Consider the following 27,608-nt stretch of genomic DNA (forward strand, 5'->3'; position numbering starts at 1 on the left):
GAGTGCATCAGTAGACACTCTGGGGCACCAGGGAGGCCGCTCCCTCTGTCAGCTCCTGGGAGACTGGCCTCTGCTGAGCCGCCTGGGCGGCCGCCTGTCCTCATGAAAAGGCCCAGCCGGCAGGCGCGTGGTGGGCAGTGGGGGTCCCAGGAGCCCTGTGCAGGCTGGCCCCGGCCGTAGGCCCCATGTGTGTCCTTGCAGGACCTGGATGAGGATGACTTTGATGTGGGGAAGCCCAAGAAGCAGCGGCGCTCGCTAGTAAGAACGACGTCCATGACCAGGGTCGGTGGAGACTGGTTTTACTAACGCTGGGGAGGGTGGAGGGCGGGGCCGGGTGGCGGGCACATGGCTGCGGTGTCAGCCCAAGCCTCGGGGGCGTAGGCCGGTTGAGCCCTCAGGAGGGTGGGGTTGGGAAGCAAGGGGATCACAGTGGGCACACGTGCCATCTGCTGCGGTCCAGCTCTGTGGGCTTCTCCTGAGGTCCAGTCTCTTCCCTTAGATACAGTGTGAAGGTGGGGAGACCCCGTGCCACGGTCTTGTCCTGGGAGGGAGGGCTGTGAGGCGCCCGGCCATTGTCAGTTATGGGGCATCCCTGGGCTCACCCCGGGCTGGTGGCCACAGGCCCAGAGGGCAGCAGACAAGACAGGGTGGCTGCCTTCCTGCCCAGGTCACTCTACAGGCAGAGCCAGGGGGCTGTTCCCTTCCTGCTTGTGCCCAGACCTGCCCTGTGTGAGGCCAGTCCCCCACGTCTAGTGGGGGGCCAGTGTCTGGCCCACCTGGGGGGTTTGGCAAGGCTGTCAGGCTTCTCTTCCAGGAGGAAGGTTTGGGGCAGAGGCCTCAGCCTGTCATAGAATGTCTACCGCTGGGCGCCTGGAGCTCCTGGGAGAGCTCACAGCTCACAGCTGCTCTCCATCTGCCGGGCCGCGGCCCCAGGCCAGGCCAGTGCCATGGGTGGCCAGGGAAGCTGTGGTGCTGTTGGGCTGTGGGGCACAAGCCCATCCCCAGAAACCGCCGCACCCTCTGGTGGGGCCAGGAGGCCAGGGCTGGTTCTGATAGATCTGGGGAAGCGCGCTTTGTGTGCTGCGACTTGGCAGCCACGCTGCCGTGGCAGCACCTGGTTGAGCCTCAGTTCTGAGGCCCGAGTGCACGGCTTCTCTGGAGGGACCATGGGCCTCCTTTTATAGGGTTGGCGCCCCTGAGGGTGGCTGAGTGGCCGCCTCGCTCAGTGGCCAGAGCTGAGCCTCTGTGGGCCCAGGCAGCACCAGGAACAGATGGAGCTCGGGCTCTCCGCTGAGCCCTCGCCATCCCTCTGCCCACCCCTACCCACCCCCACGTCCTGCTGGAGTGAGGTGGTGCCTCGGAAAGGGGCCACTGAGCCCAGGAAGGGCCAGCAGCCTCATCTGCATGGAGGTTTCTGGAAGAACCATAGAGTTGGCACACACCCTCCGTTTGATTCCCCTTCGCTGGGTCTGGGACTCTGGGCTCTTCCCTGGGTCCGTTCCTAAGGCTGCCCACAGCCGTGGCTTCAGATGCTCATGAAAATGCTTACTGTTGTTCAACGTGTGAGAGCTGCGTTTGAGTTCATAAGTCGCACAGCGTGTGGAGCCCGCCCTCCTGCCGAGGCCGCACTCGCGGGCCCGGGGCGCTGGCCTCGCTGTGTCCTCCTAAGGGAAGCAGCTCCCATGGGTCTGACTCTGCCCTGCTTGTCTTACAGCAACAAAACTTCAAGCAAAAAGTCGTGGCGCTGCTGCGGAGGTTCAAAGTGTCAGACGAGGTGAGTGGGCCCCCCGCCCCTTCCCCCCACACCCACAGCGAAGCGTCCAGGCTGGGGGTTCTGGAGGCCAGTTCTGGGCCAGGTCCTGGCTCTGCCGCTTACTGTCCACATGGCCTTCTGGGCATCGCCCTCTTTGTCCTCAAGAGCGGCTAATGGTGGTGCCCACCCCCCAGGGACACGTTGAGGGTCGAGCAGAGGCCTCAGATCGCCATCTGTGCCAGTGAGCAGACTGGGAGGAAGGCCACATGTCATCATCTATAGGGGTTGTGACCCAGGGTTTTTGTGTTTCGTGTCTTTTTATAAATTGACTTTATTTTTAGAGCAGTTTTAGGTTCACAGCAAAATTGAGCAGAAAGTACAGAGTTCTCATATACCCCGTCACCATGCATAGCCTCCCCCACTGTCAACATGCCATTTGTTTTTAAAATTTCTTCTTTTAGCTTTTTCTGGTCTCCACATTTTATGTGATGAGTTTGCATAACTTTTATAACCAGAAGAAGAATACCTTGGTTTTTTTTAGTAGGGTCAGAGGAAAATTAGCCTACAGGTTCTGGACCCACCTGGGAGAGGTGGCGTTCAAGTATGTGAGCCCCAGGTGTCGTCATCACACATGATCACGCAGCACCCAAAGTGCACGGAGCCGCCTGGAAACGGTGGCTACACGTCCACACACACGAAGGCTGTCCCCTTGGAGGCGGCGGCTGGTCAGCTGCTCTTCTCAGATGCTGGTGCTGAGACAGGCGCACCTCAGCCTCCGTGCTCCCCAAATTCACCTACGATTCAGCATGATTCCTGTCCAATCCCCAGCTCCCCTTCTGCAGAAATCAACAAGCTAGTCCTAAAACTTATGTGGAGATGCCAGGCACCCAGAATAAACAAAACCATCTTGAGAAAGAAGAACAAAGTTGGAGGACTCATGCTTTCTAATTTCAAAACTTACTACAAAGCTGCGGTCATCAAGACCGTGTGATAGATCAATGGAATAGAGTTAGAATCCAGAAATAAATCCTCTATTTATAGTCAATTGATTTTCAACAAGGATGCCAGGCCCATTCAATGGGGAAAAAATGGCCTTTTCAGCAAATAGTGCTGGGACAACTGGAGATCCACATGCAAAAGAATGAAGTTGGACCCCTACCTCACACCATGTACAAAAATTAACTCAAAATGGATCAAAGACTAAATGTAAGAGCTAAAACCATAAAACTCTTAGGAGAAAACATGGGAGTAAATCTTCTTGACCTCTGTCAGGCGTTGGCTTCTTAGATATGACACCAAAAGAGCAGGCAAGCAAAGAAAACACACTAAGTGGGGTCACATCAATGTTTAAAACTTCTCTGCTCCATGTAACACCACCAAGAAAATGGAACAACAGCCATAAGATAGGAGAACGTTTTTGCAAATTATATATCTGATAAGGGACTTGTATCCAGAACATATAAAGAACGCTTACAGGGGCCGGCCCTGTGGCTTAGCAGTTAACTGCGCGCGCTCCGCTACTGGCGGCCCAGGTTCGGATCCCGGGTGCGCACCGATGCACCGCTTGTCCGGCCATGCTGAGGCGGTGTCCCACATACAGCAACTAGAAGGATGTACAACTATGACACGCAACTATCTACTGGGGCTTTGGGGAAGAAAAGGAGGAGGATTGGCAATAGATGTTAGCTCAGAGCTGGTCTTCCTCAGCAAAAAGAAGAGGATTGGCATGGATGTTAGCTCAGGGCTGATCTTCTTCACCAAAAAACAAACAAACAAACAAAAACACTTACAACCCAACAGTAAAAAGACAACCCCATTAAGAAATTCATTGTCTAGTTTAACACTTGAACAAATGATCTGATGAGACATTTTTCTCAAAAGAAGATCTGAAACAGCCAGTAAGCCTTTGAAAAGATGCTTGTTATTACTAGTCGTCAGGGAAATGCAAACCAGAACCACCGTGAGACACCACTTAATATTCACTAGGGTGGCCATGATCGAGAAGATGGAAAATAACAAGTGTTGCTGAGGATGAACAGCTGGAACCCTCCCACACTGCTGGTGGGAATGTGAAAGTGTGCAGCCACTTTGGAAAACAGTCTAGCACTCCCTCTAAAGTTAAATACACAAACTAGACACTTGCTGAACACCCAGCAATCCCGTTCCTGGGTACTTACCTCCGAGAGATGGAAACATGTCCATACAAAGACTGATACACAGATATTCACAGAGCTTCATTTGTTACAGCAAACACTGGCAATAGGCCCAGTGTTGTCCACGGGTGGTTGGTTAGATGCACTGTGGTCCATCTTGCCGTCAAGTGGATCCCGACTCCTAGCGCCCTTGTGGACAACAGAGGGAACGCTGCCCAGTCTGTTTATGCCATCCTCTCACCCTCCGATGCTGTATCAGACAAGGCCCTGCTGCTGTTCATAGGGTTTCATGGCCAATTTTTTCAGAAGTGGATGGCCAGGTCCTTCTTGGTCTGTCTAGTCTGGAAGCTCCACTGAAACCTGGCCACCACGGGTGACCCTGCTGATATTGGAAACCCCGGTGGCAGAGCTTTCAGCATCACAGGCACACACAGCCACTGCAGTATGACAACCGACAGGCAGGTGTTGAGTGCCAAATCTTAACCACGAGACCACCAGGGCTGGCTGAAAAGGAGTGAGCTGTTGGCAAATGCAGCACAACACAGATGACTCTTAAATCCATCGTGCTGAGTGAGAGGAGCCCGACAGAAGGCTGTACACTGTGCAGTTCCACTTATATGACATTCTGGAAAAGGACGGACGCATGGGGACAGAAGTCACTTCAATGCTTGCCTGGGGAGGAGGGGGACTGCAAGAGGGCAGGGGGACTCCCTGGGGAGGATTGTGGTAGTGGCCACACATCGCCCATGCCTGTTGCAGCGCTACCTTGCGCTCTAAAGGGTGTGTTTGCGTGTTATGGTACGCCTCCACAGCGGGCTCACGAGAGGGCCAGCGGAGGCCAGGGGAAGAGTGGCCAGCCGTGCCCAGTGCCCGGGCGACGGGAGGTCCCTGGGGGGCCACCCTACATCTGGAATAGCTGGACTGGTGGAGTGTGCTGGAGAAGGGGTGCTTGGTGGCTCTGTGCCCCTTCGTGTCTGTCTCGCAGACGCCCCTTCCCGGGCCTTTAGCTGCCCTGCCAAGGGGACCCGCCTGCTGGCCCTCACACATCTGACCTCGCTATAGGTCCTGGACTCAGAGCAGGACCCTGCGGAGCATGTCCCCGAGGTGGAGGAGGACCTGGACCTTCTTTACGACACGCTGGACATGGAGAACCCCAGCGACAGCGGCCCCGACATGGAGGACGACGACAGCGTCCTCAGCACCCCCAAGCCAAAGCTCAGGTGAGCACACCGCCAGCCGGCCCAGCTGCTTGTGGGGGCTGGAAGGAACGAGGTTTGTGGGAGAGGAGGCCCTTGGGGCGTGGGCTCTGGGTGGGGACATCGGGAGTTGTGGATCCTGACAGGCGTCCAACCTGCAGGGTTTGTAGAGGGTGAGGGGTAGGGAAGTGGCTGGACCAAGTTTGCATTCTGGAAAGATCTCTCTGGAATCTGTTAGGAGCACGAAGAGAGACCAGTTAGGAGGCAGTTGGGGTCTTCCCTGCCAGAGGCCGTGGTGTCAGGGATGAGGGCGACTAGGAAGGTGTGTGGGAGGCCAGAGCTCCAGGCGCAGGGCGGGGGGGACGTGGGCTGGGGCCCGGTCCTCCCAGGGCGCTGGCTGGGCGGGTGGGGCACCCGTCACAGGAGGGTGACCAGTGAGTGCGGGGCCAGGGGACTCTTTTGTCCCTGGGGAGACCAGGGCTGCACTGAAACCTCAGAGGGTGTCCCCGTCACACAGGTGGGAGGAGTAAGCCCGCACTGCCGGGCACCTCTCCCCAGGAGCTGGGTGTGCAGGGCTGGTGATGACAGGTAGCCCTGGAGAGGGTGACAGGGGATGCTGAGGCCCAGCCTGGGGCAGGCGAGGACGCGGGTCTGCGCGCGGCTTTGGCCCTGCATGCTCGGGAGGCCCCGGTGTGTTGGAGGGCGTAGCCCACAGGACAGGAGTGCGTGGCTGCCGAGGAGGAGGGGAGACACAGTCAGAGTCAGGAAGATTTGTGCACCTTTTGTTCTGTTTTTAGCGTTTTAATGTAAATAAGTGCTACAGAGGAGCATGCACAAGAAAGGGGTGCTTGCTGCCTCGTCACGCAGCCTCTAGCTCACATTGCAGCCTCTGAGACCCATGCCCAGTCCCCGCCCAACCTCCCTGCGCGGTTCCCTTGAACGGCCCTGTTCCTGTCCCTCCGTGCGCTCAGGTCAGGGTGTCGGCCGCATGCCCTCATGGGGGCTCTGGGGTGACGTTCCAGGCTCGGCCAGGCCACTGCAGGACAGAGGCTCCGCTCCCTCCTCACCTGCCCCTCCATCCTCTGAGCCCCCACGGTCAAGTCCCCCTAGTCTTTGGACCCCTCTGACCTCCTGCCTTCACTCAGGGAGAGTCTCTGCTCTGTCCACTCAGACGGTTATCTCGGCATCCCCGTCTGCAGCTCCATAACGTTGGCCACGCATTTAGACTGAGTCCCTGACCAGCTAGTGCTCACAGTTCTAGGGGTGAGGCATGGGCATCTCAGGGCCCTGGTCCTGCCTGCCACACACAGTGGTCCCACCCTCACATTTCTACATCCCCACGTGGCTCTGTCACCAGACACAGCATGAGTCCTGCCATCAGCTTAGCTTGAAACGTCTTCCGAGTCCCTTTGAATCTGTAATCCCCAGCCCCTCTTCCATCTCTCTCTGCTGGGGACAGACGTTTGGCCTGGTTGGCCTGGGTTCGCTTGGATCTTGCTGATGGCGCCCTTGTGGCACTGTTCAGCGTGTTCCTGTGTTCCTGCAAGCTGGCTGTGGGTCCCAAGGTTCCCCCTCTGGATGGTCTGTTGGGTGGAGCCGTCACTGTGTGCACTGGCTGTGCCGGCCAGCGTCAGGCCATGAGAGGAGGGGGTTTCTGGGACAAAGTCTTCTCCAGCTGAGCTCAGAGCGAGTGGAGGAGCTGAGAGGGGCAGCAGGCCACACGGCATGGTGTTCTCTCCCATGCCGAGGTTCTCAAGGGCAAGCAGTGGTACGGGGGCCTTCCGATGCCACTTCTCTGGACCCTGCCTGCTCTGCTATCACCTCCTTACCAGGCACAGTGGCTGTGCCTTCAGTGTGGGGAGGGTCCTAGAGAATAACCTCCCTGTCCATCCCCAACACCCAGGCCGTACTTCGAAGGCCTGTCACACTCCAGCTCACAGACGGAGATCGGGAGCATCCACAGCGCCCGGAGCCAGAAGGAGCCGCCAAGTCCGGTGAGCAGCCCGCACCCTGGCAGCCCTGTACTCCCTATGGGGTCCTCGGGCAAGGGGTGGGCCGCCCTGATCCCTCTGTCTGTTGGAGTCACTCAGGTGGCTTACACATCGGTGCTGGACACACCGAAAGCTCAGCGTGCTCCTGGGTTTGCGGTGTGGTCCAAATCCCTGCCTGCTGCCAGGTGACGGTGGTGGGGTGGCCCTGAGCCCACGGGCTAGAAAACCTCAGCCAGTCTGCCTGGGCCACCTCCGAGCCCAGGACCCCCTGCCCAGAGGTGAGCCAGCCTTAGTGCCCCCTGTTGAACACAGCCTGGTTCCTGTCTCATCCATACAGGCCGACGTGCCTGAGAAGACACGGGCCCTGGGAGGCAAGCAGCCAAGTGACAGCGTCTCCGACACGGTGGCCCATGTAAGCAGGCATGGGGCTGCGTTCCCTTGTTCGAGCACGGCAGGGCGAGGCTGAACATGCAGGTCCTCCTGATCACACACCCAGTACTGGGCGCAGAGCCACGATGAGGGCCCCCTGGATTCCCCACCCCGGGGGACAGTCAAGACCCCCTGGATTCCCCCCACCCTGGCAGACAGTCAGGATCTCCTGGATTCACCCCAGCCCTGGGGGGACAGCAGGTGTCCCCCTGCTTCACAGTCAGGCACAGGCCTGGTGAACACCTGGTTGGCTCCTGCTGCCCGTGTGGGGGTTCTCAAGGAAAGTTTCCTGGGCGATGGGGCAAGTTTTAGGGAGATTTGGGGGAGGTTTGGTGTTGGTCTGCCCACGGCGGCCAGGACCTGGAGCCCTGTGGTTGGAGGTCGAGGTCAGCTTGGCTCCCCAGGGCAGCGTGTGGTGTGTCCACATGCAGGGAGCCACCAGCCCAGGGGCCCCAGGGGTGTGAGAGTTCGGGCACCGGGGAGGAATCCCCGGCAGGGAGTGTGTTCCTGACGAGCTTCCTTCTCTGCCCATCAGAGCACACCCACCCCGGGGGAGCAGCCTGCACAGCCCTCGGACAACACGGAGGTGGAAACCTCCGCCCTGGATGTGTTTACCGAGAAGCTGCCGCCCAGCGGGCGCATCACCAAGACAGAGTCTCTCGTCATCCCCTCCACCAGGTGACGGCTGCTGGGGGGCCATCGGCCAGGCAGCGTGGGAGGGAGGGACCCATGAGCTGGGGTGTGGGTCTCTCGTCATCCCCTCCACCAGGTGACGGCCGCCTGGGGGGCCATTGGCCAGGGGGTGTGAGAGGGAGGGACCCGTGAATCGGGGTCTGCGCGCCCTGTCGGGGCAGGGCCCGTCTGGCCAGATGAGAATCTTTCAGGGCTCACTCCGGAGGTCCACACTGGACCCCCACACCCCCATTTGTAAGTAGCTGCTGGCAGATCTGACGGGGCCAGGGAGTGGCTGCCTGCTCCCAGGGCAGGGAAGGTCCCTGTCGCCCCTGTCTTGCATTTTTCTGGACCCGGCAGCATCAGCTGGCACCCCCATGGGCCAGTGCATGTGCTGGGCGCTGTCTGCTCCAGTGGCGCCAGGCACCAGTGTAGGTAGAGTGTGCCCTGCTGAGCCCACGGGCAAGGCTCCGGGGGCAGCCGGGCCAGTGCCTGGTGAGGGCAAGCACAGCAGCCCTCGAGGAGTGGTGCTGAGTCCAACACAGGAGCTCTGCCGGGCAGCCCGGGGGTCCCAAGGCCCCTGCCTCCCGGAGTAGGTCACGATGTTGAGTGAGTGACGCATCAGAGGGGAGGGTCTGAGCTGCAGTGACTCAGGCGGTTTCCTGGGGGAGCATGCTCCCTCAGAGCCTCTCACGGGGCCCCACCCCACTGGTGTCTTGGTCAGACCCCGGCCGTCTCAGAGTCCTGCTTGGGGTGCCCTCTGGCCCCAGCTCTGCTGCGCCTTCCCTGGGCACCCGCCTTTGCCTGGCCACCCTCTGTGCCCTCGTGTGTGGTTGCCCTTCCCTGCTGAGGTTGGCCCACCACTGTGCCAGGGCCGCGGTTTCCACCCCGTTGCTCTGCTCGCTGGCCTGTGACCTTCCATGGGGTGGCCAGCCGCTGGAGGAACAGCAGAGGTGGCGTGGGCGCCCCTGCCACTCTCCTGGGGCTGCGGTCCCTGCAGCTGGCGCTTGCGTGTTGCATCAGGCCTTACGCCCCCGTTTTAAAGCACGGGTGCCAAGTGTGGGTGTGGCCTCCACATCAGCCCTTCACCCCACGGATCAGCCCACACTGCCCACTGGCCACCCTGCCGCCCCGTGCGAATCATTCACAGAGAAGAGAAATGAAACCCATCATTGACCCCTCGTTCAGTACTGAACCCTCAATACTAGCTTGTCACCTGTTGGGAGCTCCCGCCCCGGCCGTGAGAGCCAGCGGGACAGGCACATCAGCTACCTGATTCCATGGGTCTCGGTTTTGTTTCTGTGATGGTCAAGATTTTTCTGGAAGCAGTGGATATGGGTGCTGACATTTACCTGGTGGGGGCGCGCAGGGGTCTGTGGCAGGGCTGGGAGTGGTCACTCTGAGGGCCAGGTTGCTGGGCACTGGCCTGCACCCGGCTTGTCCCAGGGTGGGGGTCTCAGTCCTCATAGGTGTCCCTGAGGTCCTCCTGTCGTCCGCCCAGCTTGATGATGAGGAAATGGAGCCATGTGTGGGGTCTTATTCAGGACACTGTGGGGCCGGGGTGCAAGCTCGGTCATGGGCCACTATTGCCACGCCCTCTGGGGTCAGTGGGCTCTGCATGGCTTGTGGCCCCAATGCCCATCAGGTGACACTGTGACCATCCTTGGCTGCCTCTACCACTGAGTGGCCCCCTTTCCCAGGGCAGTGAGCATGTGGGCCTGCTCCAGCCTGTTCTGGTGCCCCACAGGTCCGAGGGGAAGCAGGCTGGCCGCCGGGGCCGGAGCACATCCTTGAAGGAGCGGCAGCCAGCACGGCCGCAGAACGAGCGGGCAAACAGTCTGGACAATGAGCGCTGCCCAGACACACGGAGCCAGCTGCAGGTGCGGGCGCCAGGGAGGGCGGGGGTCGAGGTGGGTGGTCACCCCAGGACTGACCCAGTGCTGGGCAGCTCAAGGGTGAGGACAGCCTGTTACTGGGAGGGCTTCTTCGGACAATGCGCTGCCTATGTGCCACCCGCCCTGGTCCCGGGCAGCCCTGCTGCCTCGTGGGCTGTGATGGCCTCTGTCCCAAGCAAAGCCGAGTTCCTGCCCACTCCTGGGCGACTGCTGGGGCTGTGGGGCCAGCTGGGCAGGCAAGGGGGGCGGGCACAGTACCCCTCCCACCCTGTGTAGACGGGCCGTGTGTCTCCAGATCCCCAGGAAGACCGTGTATGACCAGTTAAACCACATCCTCATCTCCGACGACCAGCTCCCTGAAAACATCATCCTCGTCAACACTTCCGACTGGCAGGGGCAGGTGGGGAGAGGCAGGGCTTCCTCCCTGTAGGGTGGAGTGGGGGGACATGGCAGGGGGTGGGTGGCGGGGTGGGGTCCGGCCAGCCTGTGGGGGTGGATCTCTGTCCTCCACAAGGTCACCAGTGAGGCTGGGTGGTGGCGGCTCTGTGCTCACCGCTGCCCTTGCCCTCAGTTCCTCTCGGACGTCCTGCAGCGGCACACGCTCCCCGTGGTGTGCACGTGCTCCGCGGCAGACGTCCAGGCCGCCTTCAGCACCATTGTCTCGCGGATACAGAGATAGTGAGTCCCGCGCCTTCCCGGCCGCCGAATGGCATCGCTGCCTGGGTATTTGTCAGGGTCCCTGCACTCCAGCCTGGCCTGTGGTTCCGTCTTGGGGCCTATGGCGGATTCCAGGCCTCGACCCGGAGGCACCACTCTCCTTTCTTTTCTCCGGATCCGGATCCGGGTGGGCGGGGGAGCAGCGGCCCAGGCGGAGTCCCCGCGGCACTGGGGGCCGCTGGCGGAGAAGCAGCCTCTGGTGGTTGCCCGGGTGAGGCTTAGGGCTCTGCTGTCAGAGGCTTGGGTTTCGGCGGCTCCATCCGCCCGTGAGCAGCTGCAGCTCTGTCCAGGCGGAGAGGCCTGAGTTGGGGGGAGCAGGAGTGCAGCGCTCGCTGCTGTCCTGAGCTGTGCGCCCTGGGCTCTGGGGCCTCACACGGCTTGGGGAGGGTGTCCTCGCGGCGGGGATGGTTCCCTGAGGCGTCTGTCCCCTCCATCCTGCCACGGACGCAGCTGCAACTGCAACTCGCAGCCCCCGACGCCTGTGAAGATCGCCGTGGCGGGTGCGCAGCATTACCTCAGCGCCATCCTGCGGCTCTTCGTGGAGCAGCTGTCCCACAAGACCCCAGACTGGCTGGGCTACATGCGCTTCCTCGTCATCCCCCTGGGTGAGGCCCGGGCGGCATCCTGACACCAGACACCACAGGCCTTAGACGCCAGACACCGCGGCCTTGTGCATGCAGGGGTGCTGAGTCTAACTGTAGAAGCAGCAACCTGGTGGTCCCAAAGCTGCCACGCTGGTGGGAGAACAAAGCCGCCCGCCCTCTGAGGTGCCTGTGCTGGGCGTCCCCTCTCAGTGCAGTCAGTTGTCAGGATGACTCGGTGCCAGTTGTGATTTCTGTTGTCAGAAATGCAAAGCAGGGGTAGCTATTAGTCCTTTAAAATTATCAAAATCCTGTGTCCTTGAACCCTGTTCATTTTTTGGTTTACACAGTTCATTTTACGTAAAACGAATCTGTAAGCCTCAACCTAGAAAGTGAAGTCCTAGAGCAGATTCCCTATAGCGCGAGACCCACTGGTGTCCCAGCGCCCTCTGTGGTCTGCAGGACAGCGTGGCCGCCGTCTGCCGAGGCTGCGGCAAAGCTGCTGTCGTCAGGACCGGAGCTGGAGTTGTCAGGGCGGCAGAGCTGTGGGTGTGGGGTCTGCGTGCCCTGACGCTCTCCCCTGGCTCGCAGGCTCCCACCCCGTAGCCAGATACCTGGGCTCCGTTGACTACCGCTACAACAACTTCTTCCAGGACCTGGCCTGGAGAGACCTGTTCAACAAGCTGGAGGCCCAGAGCACCGGTGAGGCCCAGTGCGCACGGCTTGGGGGGCCGCCCTTGTGTCCATACCACCACACCTCCATTAGAGGAAGGATCGTTTCCTCCTGAGACGAGACCCCCATGTGCTAGCCTCTTTCTCAGGCCCTGGCTGTGCCTGAGTGCCTGGGGGGTCAGCAGACAGGGCCAGCGGGACCTCTGCCCAGATACTTCCCTCTGCCCACTGCGAGCCACAGAGCTTGTTGGTGACCAGGGGGCTAGGCTGGGAGGGGCAGGGCCCCGGGCCCTGAGGAAGGGCTCTTCAGGGTTTGAAGAGGCCTTGCTGCCCTCACCCAGGACCCCATGAGGGTGGAGGGCACAGGGGCCCTCAGCTGCCCCCAGCATGGCCGCTGCTCCTGGACTCAGGGTGCTGAGCAGCCTCAGGGAAGCAGTGGTGGAGTGGGGCCAAGCACAGCGCCCCACGGACCCCAGCCGGCCTCCTCCTCATGCAGTGCAGGACACGCCAGACATCGTGTCGAGAATCACGCAGTACATCTCGGGGGCCAACTGCGCCCACCAGCTGCCTATTGCAGAGGCCATGCTGACCTACAAGCAGAAGAGGTACCTCGTTGGGCCCCGGGCCTGGGAGGGGTGCTGGGGGGCAAGAAGGCACCCAGCCTGTGCTGCAGACGCAGGCCACCCATAGCTGCCATCCCTCTGTGGGCCTCCCTGCCCACGGCTGGTCTTAGCCCAGGTGGCCTGTGTCCCAGCTCCTCGGGTGGCACGTTGGGGGCTCCATGGGATGGTGTGGGCAAGCCTGGTGGGCCACGGGATGGAGCCCAGGCTGAGTGAGCCAGGCAGCTCCTGGTCCTCTTCAACAAAGGACCCTTCACTGACCGCAAAGCAGAGTTAGAATAAACTGTCGTGTTTTCTCTGTGTTTTTGTACATTTGGAATTTCCTGTAACAAAGTTAAAGGAACAGTTGTCAGGGTGCCCAGCCCCTAGCAGTGACCTGCTCACTGGAACCCAGGCTCACACTCCCTCAGCTTTCTGGGCTTCCCGGCCAGGCGACACAGTCTTCCTCTGCCCAGAGCAGGATGGCAGTCGGGAGCCCTGGACTGGGGGCCAAGGTCGGGGGAGGTGCAGCTGCCTGGCCCAGGTGGGGTGGAGCTGGGGCCCCTTCTTGGCCAGGCCTTGGACACGGCAGCCCCTCTGGGGAGTCCTGGGTAGGTAAAGGCCAGCCAGCGCAGGGGAGTGAGGTAGAAGGGCCGGAAGAGGTGGACGGTAGCCAGTCAGACAAGGTGAAGCATCTCTGCTCCCGTCTCGGGGATGTATGAGTCTCACCTCGAGCAGGAGATCAAGATTAAGTCAGAGCATCTGCGAGGTGCAGCCGGACCAGCTCACAGCCCGATTCTTCCTCGCGCCGGGGCATGCCGTCCCTGGCCCGGAGCCTCTGCCAGAGGTGCCAGGCCCGAGGCGCATCGTGGCTCGGAGCGTGTGATGATGTGTCTGTTTTCTCTTTCGCTGGCTTGCTTTCTGATAGGAGAAAGAACTTTCACTTTGACTTTACCCTCAGGTACCGCTGTCTCTGGGTCTGCGCCCCTTCTGTCCCCGGGCTGGTCTTTAGGGCTGTTTAGCAGTGTCAGCAGGTGCGGGTGCGTCCCCAAAGGGCCACCACCCCCAGATTCACTGTCCCTCCTGCCTGCTTCCTGCTGGGAGTCAGGGGAGGCGGCGCTCCGTCAGGCTCCCACCGAGTCAGGAGAGCACAGCCAGGCTGGTGCCGAGCCAGGCCAGCGCTCTCAGCCCCGACCCGTGTTTGATGACCCCAGAGCCCTGCACCTGGAGGTCAGGCCGGGCAGGCTCTCTCTTGTCTGTGTGAGTCCAGAGTTTTGGTGTAAGTGGCCAGATTTAGCCCCTCCATGAGTGTCTGTGTTTCTGAAGCCACGGGTGGCGCTACCTCTTAAATTAGAAGCAGGTGCCTGGGATCGCACCACAAGCGCCGACCACTGACCGCTGACGCCACACTTGTGTTGTGTGGGTTTTGTTCCCAGCATGGTGTGTTTAGTAACCCGGCTCACATGCTAACAGCCCTTGGAGGACGGCATTAATGCTGACTCTACACATGGGGCGTCAAGGCAAGAGAGGTTGGGGAGCTTGCCCGGGGTGATGCAGCGGTCAGCGGCCAGCTGGAGCCTGCTACACCTGGAGCCTAGCTCCCACCCCTGCACCTGGGGTGGCAGAGAGGCACAGAGGGTTTTTCCCAGCCGAGTTTTGTGGCTGACCTGGACAGTGGCCAGGTTGCTGAGACCCCCACGTGCGGGTGAAGGCTTTTCACCCCCGAGATGGCTCCGCTCTCTGAAAATCTGTGTGTTGAGAGCCAAACCCGGGCGCCCCCAGAGCTGGCCTTTCACGCGGGGTCCCCCCTTCCTGCCCCGATGTCCTGCCCATTGATCTCTCCCTCGGGGTGCTGTTCCACCCTGGTGTTGGGTTATTTAGCCTCCTGAGAGAGGCCCACAGGGCAGGGTTGTTGGGTCCCAGGGCGCCTTCTTGCTGGGCCCTGGGACAGACCAGGAGGAGGAGTCTGAGCCCCTATGACTGTCCTGCTAAACAAGCCTTAGCGAGCTAGAGAAAGACCAGCCGTGTGTGCCTGCTGACCTCAGCCGTCCTCCAGGCGTGTGGCGTCTGCTCCCCGTGCATCCGCTGGGGCTCAAGGAGCCCGCAGCAGGCTTCACTGCCTGGCCGCAGCTTCTCGTCTCTCCCGCCGTCGGCCTGTCTGAGCAGCACCCGGGGCTTTAGGAGACTCTGTGCCTCCTGCCCCCACTCCTACGTGACAGTGGTGACACCAGTGCCCAGGTTGGGGGCTCTGATGCCATGGATGGAGCCCTGTGAAGGCCCAGCGTGTTGGCTACCCTGGGAGCCTAGGGCTGGGAGGTCAGCAGGTCAGCCTCTGCCTGCTCTGATAGAGAATGCCTTTCTGTCCACCCAGAGGGCTCAGGAGACCCAGGAGAGTGTGGGCAGTGGGCACGGCCCTCTTGGCCCCTGCCCTCTCCAGCCCAGCCCCCTCTGTGAGAGCATCTACAGGGAGGGTCCTGTCTACACGGCACCCAGCGCCCGGCCTGAGGTCAGACCCCTGAGGTCAGATCCTGCTGTTGGTCCCTGCCCACCTGCTGGGTGCGGCCCCGGCAGCTCCCCCAGGCAGCTCTGACAGGGACACTCAGTGCCCCTAGGTCCGGGCCATGTGGATCACGCCCCTGCAGTTTCTGTTGCCCCCATATTCAGGTCTCATGAGCCAGACTCGGGGTCCTTGCCCTGGAGCCGCGGGGTGAGCCTTAGTTCTGACTGCTGCCCCCGCCAAGAACACGTGTGTGCCCCTCTGCCTCCAGGGATCGGGTAAAGGGATCTCAGGAGCAAGCTGGTGTCACCCCTGTCACGCTGGGCACCTATCCAGTGCTGGCGTTGTCTGCATGGCCCAGAGGCGCAGCTTAGCTTCGAGTCCCAGCAGCATCCCTTGTTGTGGCGTCTCTGAATGTCGGCCCTTGTCTGCCCCCTTGCGTCCTGGTCATGGGGAGGGTCACGGGGGGCAGTGGCTCGCTGAGGGTGGGTGGCCCTTTGGGCCGGGGACCCCACGAGGACCGCCTGCCTTGTGCCACCTCGCATGCAAAAGCAGATGTGGGCACAGGATTCAGTTGCTTTATTATTTGAAATGGAAAAAAGGAGAAAGTTTTCAATAGTATTTCCCAGGGAAAGGAGGGAAAGGCTGGGAGTTTGGTTGTTTTCAGTGGGACAGACTGAATCTGTAGGTTCTTGCATCCAAAGACACTTGCTGAGTCTTCTGCAAGGGTGGGATGGGCGGTGCTGGGGTGGAGACCGCGGGTCCCCAGGTCCAGGTGGCACCTGGGGAGGGCCAGTCCTGCCAGCTGCTGTCTCCTTACATGGGTGCTGTGGCGCAGGGCAGCACCTCCTGCCAGGACCAGCCTTAGGCAGCTACGCACTGCATTCTGTGCTGGCCCCTGGGCGAAGGCCACTTGTCCAGGTGATGGGCACACTTTGTCGGGAGTGCTGGCCAGGTGCAGGCCTCTGTCACCAGGGGCAAAGAGGCGGGGCCTGCAGGGCTCTGGGGAGACGAGGCTGCTGGCCAGGAGCTGGTGCTCAGGGAGGGCGGCTGAGCTGGGCCCGCGGCGCCTTCCCCCAGGTGTGCTTGCTGCAGGGGCTTCTCCCCAAATGACCCCGTGCCTGGTGATACCCCTCAGGCCAGCACATGGGCTCAGCAGCTGCTCCCCTGCACAGTGTGCATGTGCAGAGCCATCTGCAGAACAGTCATTCTCTGGCCTCGGGCTCTGCGGCTGGGGAAATGACACAGAGGACGCGGAGCTGGGAGAATGGCCCAGAGAGGTAGGCCCTCAGCCAGGTGGACGCCACCAGCCAAGGAAGTAGGAGCGAGGAGGCACCTCCGTCCCCTGAGGCTATGGGAGGGACAGAAGGCCCAGGACTGGCCCTGTCCTGTGGACCTTCCCAGAGGCCAGGAAGGAGATCTCTTCCAGTGGCCGATGGAGCCTCGTGTTCGAGTCCTGCGGGAGAGCCCTTGAGCCACAACCCAGGCCAAGGTGGAGACCAGTCAGTGGGCAGCCTTCTGCAGAGATGGGCTGCAGGAACCGCCCCACCTGGGCCACGTGCCTCGGAGGAGGAAGACAAGGAGGGGTTTGTGTCCCCTCAGCCCCCACCGAGAGCCCTCGGACACTCGATGCCTTCACCCAGGATGCGTTGTGACTGGCGATCCCAGGGAGGCCGCGGTTCTGCCAGACGTTGTGCAGAGCAAGGTCCGGACCCAATGTCCGCTGGTCATCATGCAGCGGTCAGCTGACTGCAGCAGCACGGCCCGGAGAGCCTCCGTCTTGCCTCGGGCTGCTCTGGGGGCGTCGCTCTCTTAGAACGTGGCATGTGTACCCCATCACCAAGGGCCCTCCCCGCCTCGCCTCTCTAGTTACCACTGACTTTACCCAGACTAACTGGGAGAAAACCTCCACGTCCTGGCTTTGGGGCAGTCACCACCACTTACTGGAGGAGGCCCAGACTGTTCCCCCGGGGGGACCTGGAGGCACACACAGCAAGCCTCTCTCTAGGGAACGAGCTGGCTTGCAGGGCTAGCAGGAAGGCCGTCGGGGCTGGGCTCGTGCCTCGTGCACCAGCAACCTGGGATGGAAAAGCAAATTCTTCCAGGAGGCTGCGACTCCCACCCTTCCTCTCTGAGCTGCCCCCACCAGCCTCTCGCTCCCTACTGGCCTCTTGACCTCCAGCGCAGAGAAATGTTTGCCCTTCCGGTCACGCTGGAAGGGATCCGGGTCCGGTGGTCCAGGCCGGGATGCACGTGGGCATGGCATGGGTGTGGCCTGGGGCGGGCAGGGCTGGGAGGCCAGGGGAGAGCTAGCCCTTGGCCCCGATGCTCTCCCCTGAAGGAATGGCTAACTGTCTGTGTCCTTGTTCTCAGCCCTGACGAGGAGTCCTCTCAGAAGTTCATTCCCTTCGTTGGGGTGAGTACCTCTTTGAGGGGCGGCTGACTTGCTGAAAGCATTCCTGCATTTGGCAGGCTTTACCTGCTTGGGAAACTATTAACCTGCCCAAACGTCTGTTATAATCAGTCTGTTTTTGCATTAATTTGATATATTCCAGAACTTTCTTCACCAGTCTGAGCTGAGGACTTGCCTCTAAATCCCTCCCATCTTAAAGCTCATTGTTTTTTCCCGTGTTGAGTGGGGGGTGGCCCAGGGGATATCGGTGTCCCCAGCCCTGCTTGGGTACTGACACGTGGAAGCAGACTGCCCGCCGGGGAGTGAGTCCCGTTATGTCAGACTCGGCTCTGCAGGCAGGTGGCTGGGGTGCAGGGCCTCAGGGCAGGTCCCACCCAGTGGGGTAGAGGTGTCTCTGTCCCTTAGGACCTACAGGATAGGAAGGGGTGCTTCCTGTCCAGCTTGCTCAGCTGGGATTTTGCCTGTAAATTGGGAGGTTTTCCATCTCCCACACCAGGATTAAGGGCTGCTCTGTGCCAGCTGGGTGGCTGTCCCTCTTCCACCCACGTTTTCACAGCCTGTTATCCCACTGCGAGGCCTCCAGCCGGGGCGCCTGCTGTGAGAGCCATAGGCAACCTGGCCGATGGGGCCATCGGGCAGAGCAGGGCCTCTAGGCCTCGGTTTATCCTAGTCAGGTGTGTGGGGCAGCTGCCAGCCTTCCTGGGAGGGAATTAGTCTGGAGCAGCCTGTCCTGTGGAACCTTCTGTAGTGACAGGAGGGCCTGTGCTGATGGATCCACAGCGACAAGCCCCCCGTGGACACTTGAAATGCCACCACATGACTGAGGCATGAGTAGCTGTTGTAATTCAATTTAACTTTTCATAGCTCCCCTACCAGTCAGCACAGGTCTGGGACCCCCATCAGCCCACACGGGGGTCTGGAGCAGCACCTGCCTGAGCCACGTGCCTGGTGCAGACCCCTGGGCACCTCTGTCCCTCGCTGGGCAGGGCTCCCTCACACCAGTGCCCCAATTTTGTCCATGCCCGGGTCTCACCAGTCACGCAGGCTCACAGTTTGCTGAGGGGGCCGAGAGGCTCGGCCATTGGGAGAGGCACATCCCTCCTGCTGGAGGCCATGTGCATCCTGACTATTGGCTGCAGCTCGGGGCCAGGCCAGGGGCCAGCTGGCAGCTGTGGACCCCGTGGGGCCTGTGCCTCCCTCCCGGGAGTGCAGGAAGCCACAAAGCTGTGCAACTCGAGGGAGTCTCCCAAATATGCCCCTTGCAGGGGAGGGTCTCTCACCGTGGCCGTGCCATGGCTGACCACCTGGGCAGTGGCCACCCTGAGCTCAGCTCTGCCCCACGGACAGGAGGGGCTGGGACCCAGCTCCCCCCCAGGAGTTCCTGTGGGAGGGGGCATGGCGGCGGGGGGGGCAGCAGGAAGACAGGGCGCTGCCCGTATCTGGAGCCCCGGCATGCATGGTGGGGCTGGTCGACACCCCATGCCACTGCCAGCCAGCCTCCCGTTGCTTTCTAGGTGGTAAAAGTTGGAATAGTGGAACCGTCCTCCGCCACGTCAGGTAACCCTGTCTTCCCCATCCTCAGGGCCAGGGCGCAGGGAGGGCAGGGGCGGCCCCCAGCATGCCGGCCTCTGTGAGGTCTGAGAGCAGGGCCACATCTCAGTGGTGGGGGGACGCCCCATGCCCCACAGTCCATACCTCGCTGCAGTGCTTCTGCTCACGCGGATGGGGCGACCCTGCCACAAGAGGCCTGGCCCCTCCTCCCCAGCCTGCAGGCTGCCCAGCCTCCTTGCCGCATCCTGGTCTGGAGGGCCCAGGGCTGCTCCAGGGGCAGAGCAGCGGGCGAGCTCAGTGCTGACCCTGACTCCTTCCCGAAGGCGACTCGGATGACGCGGCCCCCTCGGGCTCCAGTGTGCTCTCATCCACCCCACCGTCCACGTCTCCTGCGGCCAAGGAGGCCTCGCCCACCCCGCCCTCCTCCCCGTCGGTGAGCGGGGGCCTGTCCTCCCCCAGGTAATGCAGCCACGAGGGGCAGACTCCTGCTTTACTGGTCCAGGCGCCCCACCCCCACTCCCTGGACGTGCTGCCCACCTGACTCATGTCGTCCATGCCCCAACGCAGCAGGGACTCGAGTTAGAGAACACTGGTAGTTACTCGTGGTCACTGGCCACATCCCCGGGGTACCAGGAAGCTGAGGGACGTGCTGAAGGCTGTTCTCAGAGTGGTCTTGGGGAGGGCACGGTGTTGACCAGAGCACCAAGAGGACACGGGCCACTCGGACAAGGACGCCCAGTGGGAGTGGTGGGCGCAGCAGACTTGGGGGATGGCCAGGTCCTGGCCTGGTATCTCCCCAGTGCCCTGGGGACGGAAACCACAGAGAGTAAACAGGTGGGTGTGCCCTGCACGTAGACGGGGGTTTGGAAACTGAGACATGGGGAGAAGGTGTAGAAGACAACGGGTGGCTGGTCAGCAGCCCCTCTTGGCTGCTTCTGTGACCAGAACTCCCCCAACAACACTGCTGTGGGGTCTGGGGGGTCCGTGCACCCTCGTGGGCCATGTCACAGGGCTCCCCTAACTCCCATGGGCTGCACCTCTGACGGGCTGGTTGACCTGGGCCCTCCAAGCTCAAAGGGGCAGCTTGGGAGAGCAGGAGGGCAGCAGGCCCGGGTGCTCCTGGGTGACCCCAGCATCGCGACTATGCCAGGGCCACAGGCACAGACTGGGCTGTCTCAGGAGACCAGGGACGGCCCCACAGTGGGCTCCCGGCTCCAGGTTCCCCTCTGCTGGCCAGCCACTGTAGCAGTCCCCCGAAGTCGGGCAGCACAGGCACCAGCTGGCACCTCCTCACCTGTGCCAGCCACAGGGACACCCCCGTCACCGACCAGGACAGAGGGTGAGCCTCCCTCTGCTTTCACAGCCAGGGCATCGGCGCTGAGCTGATGGGGCTGCAGGTGGATTACTGGACGGCAGCCCCGCCCGCAGACAGGAAGAGAGATGCAGAGAAGAAGGACCTGCCTGCCACCAAAAACACGCTCAAGTGCACCTTCCGGTCTCTCCAGGTCAGCAGGCTGCCCAGCAGTGGCGAGGCCGCAGCCACGCCCACCATGTCCATGACCGTGGTCACCAAGGAGAAGAACAAGAAGGGTGAGGTGGGGGTGGCGGGCTGACTGCTGAGACATTCGAGGGGCGGCCATGCAGGTGTGGGGGCCGCTTCGGACCAGAGCTCTGAGCAGAGGCCATCTGGGCGGGTGGGAGGGCAGGTGGCCTCAGTCACAGCAGAAAGTGGGCATCCCGGGCGAGCAGGGGTCCAAGGGCTGAGCCCGGTAGCCCCCTCCCCGGGTCCTGAGGAGCCTCAGGACAGCACAGCCCCTTTCCCTCCTAGTGATGTTTTTGCCCAAGAAAACCAAGGACAAGGACGTGGAGTCCAAAAGCCAGTGCATCGAGGGCATCAGCCGCCTGATCTGCACGGCCAAGCACCAGCAGAACATGCTGCGGGGTGAGCGCAGGCCTCCCGGCACTCACGAGAGGTCACTTGCCAGATGTCCTTCCCTCAGTGGGGAACCCTTGGGGAGGTGGGTCTTTGACCCAGGGTCCTGTCGGTTCTTCTGTAAAATATGCACGTAAACCAGAGGCGAAGTGGGCCGCCTTTTTAAATTGCCTACAGGAAATGCTTTTGTTTTGCTATGAAACACTTATTACATAATTCCAGCTTGGAATACATCTGGATAAGGCCCCGTGTGCATGTAACAGCTTTTCAAATTCTAGCCAATAATTTCTTAATCCTTTCTGCTTTTTTAAGATTGATTTATATACATCAGACTTGTTATACGGTATTCTGCAACCAACTGATTCAGAATATGGAGCTCTCGAGGTTTTTGTCTTCTCGTGAGCTTGAGTCTGATGACCACGGTGGTCGAGAACCTCCCGGTCTCCCTCCCTTGATCTTCTGGTTTGCGTGGAGGGTGCTCAAAGCCCGCTTTGCAGACCCATGCTGGGGCAGAGGGGCATGTGGATGAGCAGCTCCCCGCAGTCAGGGAGAGGCTGGCCCCAGCGGGTAGCTCAGAGCTAGGGGAGGGCAGGCGGCAGAAAGGACTGGCCAGCAGGTTGGCGTGGGGGTCCCTGGGGGTGTCAGGCCCTCCAGCCTTCTTGTCCTCTGCGCTGGCTGGGAGGAGGGATGGTGCGCTCGCTGGCCTGGCGGGCACCTGGTCACGTGCTCTTGTCCCTGCAGTCCTCATCGACGGCGTGGAGTGGAACGACGTCAAGTTCTTCCAGCTGGCGGCCCAGTGGTCCTCCCACGTCAAGCACTTCCCCATCTGCATCTTCGGACACTCCAAGTCCACCTTCTAGCCTGGCCCACCGTGGGGCTGCCAGCTCCCCACCCTGGAGCCCTGCGATGGCTGAGCCGGGAGGGCCCAACTGCTTTTCTGTTAACATTTCAGTTTACTACAGAGACAGACCCTTAAAAACACAAAGAAAAACAGTCTTAAGTATGAATGTGCTCACAACCTGGAAACTAATGGGGCGGCTCCCCACTGGGAGCCCATAACTGCTCTGCTTATTAACCAGAATGTTCTGACAGGGGTGGGAGGTCAGGCGGACAGTGTTGAGCTTGAGAATCATGGAAGGTGTTTTTTGGCCTCAGGACACCCCGAGTCCCCCCAGCAAGAAGGGTTCTCGCCTTTGCGTCCTGTCCTTGAAAGCCAGGACTCTGCTTCCTCAGGGAGCCAGGGTCAGGCGGGCGGCCGCACAGACCCCCAGGCTGCCTGTGTGCCCAGGCCACGTGCCCAGGTCCAGAGCTGGGTGGCCAGAGGCTGAAGGCTGGCCTCCTGGTGGGGGCATCCTGAACAGAACACAGAAGCAGGTCAGCCCAGCCCTGGGCCCCAGCACCGGCCACTCGTGGTTCCCAATAAGCCCCAGCCTCAAGGGGCGGCAGAGGTTTTATAGTAGTGGATATTTTTAATGCTTTTAAATACATGTTACAATGTAGCTGCCGAACAGACTGCTCTTCTGAAGTCCCAGCGGCCCTCAGGGCTGGGGCAGAGCCAGCCAGCGCTGCCCACGTCCCAGCCCCAACGCCTGCCTGCCCCCACGGGCTGTTCCTGAGACACTGCTATGCTTCTGCGAGTTGTCCCTGCCCCAAACTCAGCAAGCACAGTGGCCCCTGCAGCAGGCCCTGGCCCACTCAGCCTCCTGCTGCTGCCCCCTCCAGCCTCACCTGCTAGCTGTGGGGCATCTGGGCCAGCCGACCAGGTGTGTGTGTGTCACCTGTAGCACTAAAATGGCCAGTGAATGCTTAGGTGAGGCGGCCTGATCGCAGGGGCTAGGCACTGTTGAAGCCTTGGGTGCAGCGGGGGCCACCTCGCAGAGGCTGGGGGCCCTGGCTTCTCTAGGCCAAGCTCCTCAGAGCAAGGTTCTGGGTTTGGGTCCCATGCTGGGTGGCAGCCTCGCCCTCTGCCTTCCCATGCAGCATCCTAACCACAGCCAGGGGCCTCCCCGGTCCTGCTGCTTCCCCCCGACCCCTGCACCCCCTGTCTTCACAGGAAGAGCCCACCACTCCTGCCTCTTGGCAGCTGTGGTCCTGGTGGCCCTCCCAGGGGACTGTGGGCCTGGTTTGCTAAGGCTGAGAGCCACACAGGCTGTGCTCAGAAAACAGTACCAAGGGCAGGACAGGCTGCAGGCCGCCCCATTCCTCCCGAGGACAGGCCTCACCAACAGCCTCCGGCACAGAGGGGTTCCATCCTCAGGGGGTGGAAGATGGCCTGTTTTTCTTACCTGTGACCTACCTGCTTACCTCCTCCCGCAGGCGGCTGTACAGGGTCCGAGTGTCCATGGCCAAGGGCCTTGGGGCTAGTTGGTGGACAGAACTTGGGCATGACCTTCAATGCAGCCCTCACCTCGGGTGCCTGCAGGCAGAATGCTGCGCAGGGGCACCCCTCCCCACAAGAGCTCCTCCTCCCTGAAATATGCCTCCTCTGAGGGCTCCTGGGACCAGGGGCCCGAGGCTACACCCTGGCTTGTAGCCTTCCCTCCCTAGGAAGGACCTGTGGCGAGGGTGCATGCCCCTGAGCCAACGGCCCTCAGGCAACCAGTGCAGCATCCACCTGCGGCTACACCCAGAAGCAAGCCTTGGGACCGGAGCCTCCCTACCTACCCTCGTTCCTGCCACTGGGCTCCAGGGCTGTGGTCATTGCTCCTCCAGTTTCTTTTCCAAAGGTCACACTCAACAGGAAAGAGGTGCAGGCAAAACACCCTTGGCTTAGCTTTCTAGCTGCAGAGCTGGTTTTAGAGGAAGGGCCAAGGGGCCTGTCCCGTCCATCCCAGCTATGGGCTGCCCCTTTCCTGGAGCTGTCCTCCCCAGCATCCCTCCATGGCTGTGTGTACACTAGAGAGGAGGACACCCAGTGCCTCCACCCTCTGCCCCCGGGTCCCTTGCTGAGTGCCACAGGGCCCACCCGCCACACCATCCCTGGGTCCAGAGGTCATGTAGCTGGCCCCAGCCACACAACTCACTTGGAGATCTGGGCTGCACACACCTGTGCCTTGGTCTGCCCATTGGCTAACTAGGGATGGTCACATCTCCTCTGCCTACCTCGTGGAGCTGTTCTGAGGGTACACATAAAAGCACTTTGTCACTCAAAGGAGGATGACCCAGAAGCTAAAGCCGTCCACAACTGAGCCATGCGCCATGAGCGGGGGATGGGGGGGGGCACAGGACAGGAGCTGACCCCCAGAGCAAGGGTTCTCAGCCCATTGGGTGACCAGAGGTACCTAGGACTCAAAGGTTAAGGCCCTGGTCATGGTCAGGCCACACCAGGCTCCTTGAGGCCTGGCCGCCACTGTCCAGCGTGGTGTGGGCAGGCTCTGCCCTCGCTGTGAAGCCTGGCCCACCACTTTCTCCCTCAACCGTCTCAGGTCCCCTGGGTCACCGTCTCCTCAGGGCATGCAGGCCAGTGTCCTGAGTCAGTGTCACCAGCTCAGGGAGGAGAGGGCCCCTGGGCGCAGAGCCAAGTGTCTCTGTGCAGAGGCTGGAGGGATCAGAGTGGCCAAGGCTAGCTTTGCTGCACTGTCCTCGCTCCCAATGGGAAGACCTGACTGCCCTCTGGCGTCTGGCCTTTGTCCAGGAACAGATTCCTCGGGACAAGACCAAGCTGCTTGCTTCCGAGGGCCAGCTGCCTGACCTACACCTGTTTCTTGACTCCCTCCCCAGGCCGGCCCTGTCCTCTGTGGAGTGGGGAGGGAGAACCCGTCCCTGGCAAGGGCCTGCAGGAGCCTTAGGGCTGGGCTTGGTGGCACCCCGGGGGTCTGCCCCTGCAGGCCAAAGGGTGCCACTGTGCGTTTCTGAAGCCCGCTATCCAGTTTATTGTGCGTTGTTTGGTTTCTAGGATGTACGTGTTGCTAGTTTGGGTTTTGTTTTTTTTTAATGGAACAAGATTAATGTAAATAACCTTTTTGGGGAACAGATTCTAATCTGTCACGTATGTGACCACGTGGACTATTTTAAGGTGCTGATGCGACACTAATAAACCTGGGGAGCACTCCCCCGGGCCCTCCCTTGCCTGCTGTGTGATTCCTCGCGGCGGCCACAGCCCCCACCCTGACCCTCCGTCCGTCCGGGCGCCAGCTCCGCCCTGTGTCCGCGCTGCGGGCGGCGCTCCGAGGTCCCCACGGGGAAACGGCGTTGGCGCCGCGGGGAAGGGGATCGGGGCACCGTGGGGACGAGGAGCCGCGGGCGCACGGCCCAGGACGGCTCCGGTCGAGGAATCCGAAGTTCCGGTCTGCGCCGTGGATGGGTGGGGGCGTCTGCGAGGCGAGCAACTCTGAGCGGCGTGGGGCCTGGACTCCGGGAGACCCGGAGAGGAGCTCTCGGGCGACAGACCCCGGGAACAGACTGGGTCTGCGTGACTGTTCCCCCACGGCGGGAAAAGCGGAACCCACGGCCCCCCCTGACATCCGGAGACCAGGGCGCAGGCGCGGGGCTGCCGGAAGCGGAAGCGGCGAGGCGGGGCTTGCCGGAGCGGCAGTTCTCCGAACTCGGCTCCGCCCCCTCGGGCCCCACCCCTACTCTTTGACCCTCCTACCGCAGAGGCCCGCCCCTCCCACCCCTCCCCCGCCTCCGCACCCCAGTGTATCCCGCCCTTCCCCCGCCGCCGCACCCTTGTGTACGCCGCTCCTGCCCCATAATACCCCAGTGTACCCCGACCCTCCCCCACAGTACCCCAGTGTACCCCACCCTTTCCCCGCCTCCACACCCCACTGTACCCCACTTCTCCACAATACCCCGTGTACCCCGCCCCTCCCCCACCTCCACAACCCAGTATATCCGCCCCTCTCCCGCCTCCACCCCCAGTTTACCCCGCCCCTCCCCCACCTCCATACCCCAGTGTACCCCACCCCTCCCCCACCTCCATACTCTCAGTGTTCCCCCACCACACTCCTAGTGTACTCCAGCCCTCCCCACTGACCCCACACCCGGAGTGGTGCCCTCTCCCGACCCTCCCCCGTGTGTGCTCTTGTCCTGTGCTCCGTGCCCCTCGAGTGAGGAAAGTAGGGCTGCATCCACTGAGGTCTCCTCACCGTCCTTGGCCTCGGGCCTGGTAGCATTAAGGTGAGGTTACAGGGTCTGGAGGAGGGAGGCAGGCGGGAGAGCTGGGGCGTTCTTCATTCTCTGCCTGTCCCCACGTTCCCGCCTTTGTGTATCGGCAGCAGGGTCCCGCGAGGGCCTACTGAGGGCACAGGCCCCCAGAGCTAGAGCCAGGGTGGGAGGCCAGGGCGTGGGGAGAGGGGGTGCCCCTGGGGGAGCCTGGGGCAGGGCGGGGTGCTGCAGCTGATCCAGCTTGGGATGACCATTTGGGGAAAGTGGCAGCAGGAGCTGGGGGACCCAGGTCACTCAAGGAGGTCGACCGTTGGGTCTCACTGGCCTGAGGCCCACCCAGCGCTGTCTGGCCAGTGGCTGGAAGGCGAGCCTAGCAGAGCCTGACACTGCCTCCATCTGCCTGAGGGACACAGGCGGCCTTGGGGACCTCCCCCAGAGCCCCAGAGGCACCGACACACAGCCTGTGGGGCTGAGATGGACAGCAGGAAGCATTTGGCTAAGGCCACCCTGGAGAAGAAGCCAGAATTGCAGCTATCTCAGGAGTGCAGGCAGCCCTCTCTCCTGCCCAGCCTGGTGGTGGCCTGGGGCCAGCCCAGTGCCCAGAGCAGTGGTCAGCAGATGCTGCAGACTCAGGACTGGGTAAGGTGAAGACTCCTCTCTGGGAACCCCAGGAACTGGCTTTGGAGGTGGGCTGGCCATGGTGTGCGTGGAGAAGGGGCCCCGCCAGCCTCGGGGAGGGCTGAGTGGCGCCTGACGAGAAGCAGCTGCTGGGTTGGGGGCACATCGGATGTCAGCTCTCTTCCCTGAGCCCTGGGTGGCACCCCTCCTGCTTCCCATAACTGTGGGCCATCCACCTCTGCTGGGCACCTTGGAGGGACCACGTGAGGCCAGGAAGAGAGGCCCACCTCAGTCCTCCCCAGCACCCCATCACCCGTGGGCTAAGATGCCGGCACCAAGTGGAGGGAGCCCAGTGGGGGAGCTCTGCCCCACAGCAGGGACGGTGGCCTACTGACCAGGTAGGCAGGCAGTCAGCAGGACTTGTCACTGAAAGTCGTGACTAAGACGTTCTTAGATGCTCTGCTGTGACAACCCGAAACTGGAGGCACTCCTCTGTCCCCACCGCCTACCAGATAGAGGAGCAGCTCCTGGGTTCCCACACAACCGTGAGAGTGGACAGGAAAGAGTGGCTCCAGCCCCAGGGGACGCTTCATGAACAAAGGAAGCCAGACCCACAGGAGTTCTGTATGGTTCCCTGTGTGTGAAGGTCAAAGCCAGGCCAGATGGGTTAAGGCTGTGACAGGCTGGCCACACACGGTGCTGGGCACGCAACCAGTTCTGTGTGTGGGAGCCCGTCGAGCCATGTGCTTAGATGTGTCTGCATGTGTGTTTGCTATGGTCAATGGTTTACATAAAAAGGTGATGGGAAAAAGAAAGCGGGCTCCCCGAGCTG

At 61.5% G+C, this 27,608-nt stretch overlaps 1 protein-coding gene across 4 annotated transcripts in view; it reads left to right on the forward strand.

Annotated features, from left to right (window-relative positions):
- PACS2 (phosphofurin acidic cluster sorting protein 2) overlaps positions 1-22,556 on the forward strand; it is a 67,683-nt gene extending 45,127 nt beyond the window's left edge. For 2 of the 4 annotated variants that reach the window (XM_058567881.1, XM_058567883.1), the window contains 18 exons: positions 202-282; positions 1,715-1,774; positions 4,969-5,126; positions 7,006-7,096; positions 7,431-7,505; positions 8,058-8,200; positions 9,942-10,074; positions 10,385-10,489; positions 10,661-10,767; positions 11,257-11,411; positions 11,979-12,089; positions 12,556-12,664; positions 17,529-17,571; positions 19,083-19,125; positions 19,443-19,578; positions 20,483-20,709; positions 20,948-21,061; positions 21,794-22,556. In XM_058567881.1, the coding sequence (XP_058423864.1) occupies positions 202-282; positions 1,715-1,774; positions 4,969-5,126; positions 7,006-7,096; positions 7,431-7,505; positions 8,058-8,200; positions 9,942-10,074; positions 10,385-10,489; positions 10,661-10,767; positions 11,257-11,411; positions 11,979-12,089; positions 12,556-12,664; positions 17,529-17,571; positions 19,083-19,125; positions 19,443-19,578; positions 20,483-20,709; positions 20,948-21,061; positions 21,794-21,912 (2,010 nt within the window). In that variant the 3' untranslated portion in view covers positions 21,913-22,556. Of the gene's footprint in view, positions 1-201; positions 283-1,714; positions 1,775-4,968; positions 5,127-7,005; positions 7,097-7,430; positions 7,506-8,057; positions 8,201-9,941; positions 10,075-10,384; positions 10,490-10,660; positions 10,768-11,256; positions 11,412-11,978; positions 12,090-12,555; positions 12,665-17,528; positions 17,572-19,082; positions 19,126-19,442; positions 19,579-20,482; positions 20,710-20,947; positions 21,062-21,793 lie in introns of those variants that run through there. The other 2 variants (XM_058567882.1, XM_058567884.1) reach the window with 2 other exon arrangements.
- The last annotated feature ends 5,052 nt before the right edge of the window (positions 22,557-27,608 follow it).

The sequence above is a fragment of the Diceros bicornis genome, chromosome 24 (assembly GCF_020826845.1).
Source record: "Diceros bicornis minor isolate mBicDic1 chromosome 24, mDicBic1.mat.cur, whole genome shotgun sequence".
NCBI classification, from domain to species: Eukaryota; Metazoa; Chordata; class Mammalia; order Perissodactyla; family Rhinocerotidae; genus Diceros; species Diceros bicornis.